Source organism: Oncorhynchus clarkii, unplaced genomic scaffold, assembly GCF_045791955.1.
Source record: "Oncorhynchus clarkii lewisi isolate Uvic-CL-2024 unplaced genomic scaffold, UVic_Ocla_1.0 unplaced_contig_7898_pilon_pilon, whole genome shotgun sequence".
In the NCBI taxonomy this organism is placed as follows: Eukaryota; Metazoa; Chordata; class Actinopteri; order Salmoniformes; family Salmonidae; genus Oncorhynchus; species Oncorhynchus clarkii.
Window position 1 is genome coordinate 22,501 of NW_027259419.1, and position 6,285 is coordinate 28,785.

General features: G+C 42.0%; 1 protein-coding gene across 1 annotated transcript in view; it reads right to left on the reverse strand.

Moving 5' to 3' along the window:
* Positions 1–2,803, reverse strand: part of LOC139400147 (transcription factor Sox-8-like) — a 4,279-nt gene extending 1,476 nt beyond the window's left edge. Inside the window, exons 1-3 of the mRNA XM_071145174.1 lie at positions 2,124–2,803; positions 1,571–1,800; positions 1–1,261 (exon numbers count right to left, since the gene is read on the reverse strand). The exon at positions 1–1,261 is cut by the window's left edge and continues 1,476 nt beyond it. Of these exons, the coding sequence (XP_071001275.1) occupies positions 498–1,261; positions 1,571–1,800; positions 2,124–2,533 (1,404 nt within the window). The 5' untranslated portion in view covers positions 2,534–2,803 and the 3' untranslated portion in view covers positions 1–497. The remainder of the gene's footprint in view (positions 1,262–1,570; positions 1,801–2,123) is intronic.
* Positions 2,804–6,285: the final 3,482 nt, after the last annotated feature.

Below are 6,285 nucleotides of genomic sequence, written 5' to 3' on the forward strand. Positions count from 1 at the left end.
CAAACTGAAGAAATAAGAAAAGCTCATTTTCCGTTGCAATATATCTTAAAACATTTCCATTGTGTGCCCTAATGAACACAACCCTGAACTTGAAGAAGGTGTGGCTGTACTAGATGTGTGTGTGGGGGGGGGGGGGGGGGGGGGTCCGACTCCTCACAGAGGAATTTTGGCTCGCCTTTGATTTGATTTCTTTGTCAAAGTCAGTCTTTCCGTCTCTCCATGGGTAAGGTAAAACAAAAAAAGGTTTGTATAAAATCAGCAGGCACTTCGATATTTTTTCTTCGATATGTTCAAATTGGCACGGGGATAGCCTAGCACCCTCCAATCCTCGTCCTCCAGTTCTCACATTTCCATGAGACCAGGGTTGTGTTCATTGGGCACCAAACAAACAAAAAGGGGAGGGACTACTTGGACTTGTCGAATAAGAAATGGTCATCTTCGTTGTCCGTTGCAAAACATATTGACGAACACGTCCCTGGTGAGTAATGAACAGTCACCTACGGTCTGGATAGGGTGGTGTACACCGGCTGGTCCCAGTTGGAGGTGGGGGGACTGTGGGTGGGGGGAATGGACAAACTGTTGAGGATGGGGCTCCCGTGGTACGCCCTTCTGGAGGAGTGAAAGTAAGGGTACTGGTACAGGCTGGAAGGGTAGCCTGTGTAGGGGTTGTAATAGTTGGAACTCTGGAGGTCTGTATAGTCACACTGAGAACTGGAGAAGGAGGCTGCAGCTGCGGATGACGTCACGCAGGTCTGGGCTGTGTAGGAGTGGGAGTAATCTGAGTGGGAGGGGGAGCTGTGAGAGTGACTGTCGCCGCTGTAGTGGCTGGGGCTCAGCTGCTCCGTCTTGATGTGGGCCCGGTGCTGTGGGACCGCCTCGCTAGAAGTTGAGGAAGAGGCAGACATGGTGGCACTCTTGCGGCTCCAAACGGCACCGTTCGCTGTGGCGTGGCTGTATGATGTATACGAGATAGCACCAGATGCAGGGTTTGGTCCATGGTGGCCGTGGTGGTCCACGCCTGCGCCAGCGGTGGAGGCATGGCCGTTGAGCGGTAGATACTGGTCAAACTCATGCACGTCGAAGGCCTCCATGTTGCTGATGACGTCGGTGCTGAGCTCGGAGATGTCCACGTTGCTGAAGTCGATGTTCTGTCGGCCGCTGTCCAGCAGGCGCCGTCCCTCGTGCTTCATGTCCAGTTTGCCCCCGTGGTGCAGGTCCGTTTTGGGGGTGGTGGGGGGTGTGGGTGGACCGTGGGGTTGGCCTGGAGGATGGTGAAACAGAAACAAGTCAGCTGTGTTGAACACCACACTTGGGAATGGTCCAAGTGATCGAAATATAGTCAGATTTGATCACAATTAATTAATTGGTGAATTTAGAATGTCATGAAGCTTTGGGGACATTCTGTAAAATCTAAATATTATTAACAGTTACCGCACAATTATCTCCTAAAAAACAACAGACATTGTAAAGTATTGACTGTCCTTAGCCATTTACACGTCATAAATCCAAATTGTTGACTACATAAGATGTTAATTGTGCTATTTTGACACATTCTTTCTCATCAACTCACCTGCATGTTCAGGGTGGTGGTGTCCATCGGCTATGCCTGCCAACAATCCTGGTTCAGCCTTGTACATGTGATTCCCCAGCTCTGCACCAGAGTCGGAGTCACTCTGCCCAGGTTTCACACTTTTCCGACGCCGAGGCTGGTACTTGTAGTCGGGATGGTCTTTTTTGTGCTGCACCCGAAGTCTCTCCGCTTCCTCCACAAATGGCCGCTTCTCATTCTCTGAGAGTAAGCTATGGTAATAGTGAGAACATAACATGTAAATGAACTATTCAGTTGGTGCATTGTAATGGCCTAATTATAAAACCCATATATTTTTTAAGTAGGCCTATTTAAACAGGGAAGATAATTCTGGTCATTAGGCCCACAATTATCCAATTATCCGACTTCACAGAATAGTGACTGGAGTGATGACCTAATTCGTTTCTATTTAGTGACACATCTCTTTAAAATCAGATTCAGACATTTTACTGTATCAAGTATACTTGTTTTTGTTTGATAGGCCTATGTAAATTATATTTTTTAGTTATAAATATTTCCACTTGGTCCTACTTACCGCCACAGCTTCCCCAAAGTCTTACTCAGTTCCGCATTGTGCAGATGAGGGTATTGGTCCGCGAGCTTTCTGCGCGCCGCTTGCGCCCACACCATGAACGCGTTCATCGGTCTTTTGACATGGGGTTTATTTTTCAGCGAGCCATTTCCCCGAACGGGCATGGGGACGAGGGACCAGTCATATCCCTTGAGAACCTGCGACACCGCGTCACGTATGCAGGCTGGGAATCGGTCATCATCCTCGCCGTCCAGTTTCTTTCCTATACCAGCGAGGAGTGATCCATCTGATCCCGTTGGCGACGAGGGCGCATCTGAGTCGGAATCATCCTGCGACATGGAGCTCGTAGTCCCCGCCGGGCTACACGGTGGGTCGCTGATGGACTTGTCATGCTCTGCGGTCATTTTTAACATTTGATCAGCCTCAAAATGATTATATCCGGTGTAAATACTTTAGTGTCGTTTATTAATTTTTTTGTGTCTCCGACTTTTCAAGTGAAAATAATGAGCTAGAACAATTGCGCATTTTACGCACGCTGAACCATGGTAGGTAGACTCCTTCACAACATCAACAAAAACTCCGTTGTTTTCCCTTTCTGTGTTTGTTTGTTTTTCTTCGTCCTGTCCTGTCCTGTGCTGTCAGGGTGGTACAGTTCTGGACGCAGTAGTCTTCACAGTGAGTGCAGAGTTTGAGCGATAGAGGAACTTTACTTGGAGTTTGGAGCCCTCACTCCACCTTCTGCTTCTGATTGGTTGAGCCTTATCACCATTTTCGTTTCCGATTGGTTTGGGTTTTGAATGACAAGTCATTTGTAAAAAAAAATATAATAATAAAATATATGTTTGTGTAATAATGTTTTCATGTTTTCCTTCTCACCCCAGCATGCACTCTCTCGTTTAGTGCGGATTAGCCTACCTATTTCGCAATCGCAAATAATGAGTGAACCGTTGTTTAATGCATGGAAAACACCTCCAATGTGACGTTGACTAAACTTTATCACAAAACATGAAAGTGTCAGAAAAAAACGATTTCCAATCTTACGTCCAGTAGTGTATTTACACATCAAGGAATTGAAGTTATGTATAAAGAATAGTTCTAGAATAGTCCTCCATAAACGTACTGATATGTTTTGGTATGTCAAATATTTCGGGAAAACTTGGGAGACATACTTTACTTTTGTTCCATACTTTCTAGACTATTTCACTATTAAGTTGCATTGCATTATTCACAAATAATATGCTTTATTTCAATATCCGTATGTTAGGTAGCCTAGTAAATATGCATTTATCCTGGCCAAAAAATTACATATTTAAGCAATATTGTGATTTCAAAAAATATTTTACATAATCCTATGAACATATTATTTGTGATATTTCATTACCTTAGCAATTTGATTCCTAGTGGTCACGTAGATGATACCGAATCATATAAAACAATCTTAATGTCCTCAGTGCTCTTCTAAGTTTAAAACACTCATAAACAGATGTGTTGTATTTATTGTTTAAGATTTCATAAAAAAAACATGCTGACGCTTTTGAAAGAATTGCGTTTAAATCCTAGATAAATAATGGTAAATATGAGTTTTAAAACATCCAATGACAAAGAGAATATTTATGTCATGTTGACAAGGGGGATTTTAATTTAAACCATTGCATAGAAAACGTTTTGATATGAAATAGAAGTTTCTAGGTATTACAAATATGTAATAATATTTATCCACTTGGATTAAAGCATCACATTAACTCTCTATTCTGCACAGCCACTTCATTGTTGGAGATGAAAGTCATTCGTTTCCCGTCCTTGCGGACATTTTGACAGGGTTTTTATTCGTAGGCTAAGTTTTGTTTGGACAAAATAGACCCCGACAATCGAAATTCATTCACATGGGATAAGACTATCAGGCGAAAATATTGTAAAGAGGTAGGATATAAAAATGTCCAGGTAAAACAAATATTTCGTTGATTTCATTCGAATGGCAACAGATTTGTAATGTTATCAATTGGTCAGATATTTGTTAAAAGTTGTGGTCGGACGCTGGAATAACAATTAAAATTGGCTTCACGATAGCTTGTACATTATTTAAAAATCCAAATAAAATATAAACTTTTTGAACGCGCAGGGAATTGAGTATTCTGTGTCCCATTCTAAAAGCTATTGAGACAAACCCGTATTAATGACAGGTATGAGAACATAACCAACTCTACACAGTCGGTTCAGCGCGGTGTCCAGTGTCGTCAGTGGTGCTCTGGCTTGTATTTCTCTAACTGCTGCGCTCTCTTGCCCATCAGACGCCGTCGGCCAATTAGGATTCGCCAGTGGCACGGTACCACCGCAAGTCAGCGCATGATATATTCCCACTTTGTGCCAGGGCAATGGAATTCAATCTGAAAATGTGAAGTACAAATGAAAAGTCATTGTGAATTGAATACATTACGGTTACATAGGCCTACTAAGACACATGTTTTATTGTTGAAGGTCATTCTAATAAATAACTTGTGAGAGTTCAAATCAAATCCAATTGTATTTGTCACCTTAACGTGAAATGCCTACTCACAAGCCATTAACCAACAATGCAATTCAAGAAATAGACTTAAGAAAATATTGACTAAATCAAATAAAAAGAAACACAGTAAAATAACAATAATGAGGCCAAATACAGGGGACACCTCTGGTCCTAGTTGCCTGTAACATTGCAGCCAGTCGTAAAGGTAACACAGAGACAGCACTGTTCTGAGCTTGCCAGGTTGCAAAATAAGTCAGATTCCTATGGTGAACTTAAAAGTATTGGGGGAAAAACGTTTTGAAAAGACTAAATGAAAACTTAGTCCACATGGCAATAAAAAATTAGAATACACATAAATTTAAAAAATAAAATGTTTAACATGTGTCAGTTCAACAGCCACATAACCAGGGTGCTAATTTAATTTACACTCTCATCTCAGTTTTAGTTGCCTATGATAAGACTCATATATCCCTGTGAGGGCCAGGGTTCAGCCTGCATTTGAATTCAACACTATTAACCACCCATGTAAAGAATCCTCTTAATGTATCAAAACATAGGCCTCTGTTAGCTTTAGATAACACAGCCACATCACTTACACACTGTCAGTTCAGGGACACGTAGGCTACTGTAAAGCTCTTTGTTAACATTATGATAGTAGTGACTATAACTGCAGCCTGGTTTCACAGATGAACGAGGAAGTCCATCTCCCAAAGACAGATGTCTGTTTGTTATCCACGAGGAAAAAAAACACATCTCACTACAAATGAAAATATGAACAGGCCTCTTTATGATATTGAAGGCTAGAGAGAACGAGCAGAGGAGATAAGATGAGAGATTGAATCACTGCCTTTGTTAGTGGCTTTGTGTGTCTCTGTCCCCATCTACAGCTTTCATCGCCGCTCTTTCCATTGAAAAGACAAGGTATGTTTCAGTTGGCCGGCAGTTTGTTTTATTCAATGCTCACTGTAGGTGCTTAGGGAACAGCTAGGCTAGGGGAATGGGAAGCCACCCTTTGGATATCTACGAATGGAATGGACAGACAGTCGAATGGGTATTGGATGGGATGGGAGAGGTCTTTAACAATGTGGAAGATGTTGTTGCTGTTGCTCTTCAATGCAGAATTGGATATAAAAAATGGGATGTAAAATATTGGAAATATCACAATCGTCACTGTCTTCCATACTCTATTTGGAGGTAAGAAGAATGGGCTTGTAGATTACGTCTCGGGGGATCTTTATGGGCTAACAAGATGAGAGTGAGGGAGTCCGAAAAAAAGGGTTGGCCTTTTTTTTTAAAAAGTGTGAATGAAAATGTTTGAATACTTTGTTAGTAAAATGACTGTTGGCCATCTGCTCCCTCGGCACTGATACGAATCTCTCTCTCTGTGTACTGTGTTTTCATTTCAACTACAAACTAGAATCTGCTTAACACGAGTTAAAAGGCATATTTCACACCACACAAATGATGTCATCAAATTCCAGAGGGTTTTGTCATTCTTGGAGAAATTCTTTACGTCTGGAAGTTGCTTTTTATACATTTGTGGTGCTGCATGAAAGATGACTGGAGAGAGGTAGACAGAACTGAGGGGTTTCTGTCATACACAGAGCTAGTTTAAACATGCCTCTATACTGTAATGTCTGACACACACACACACACGCACAC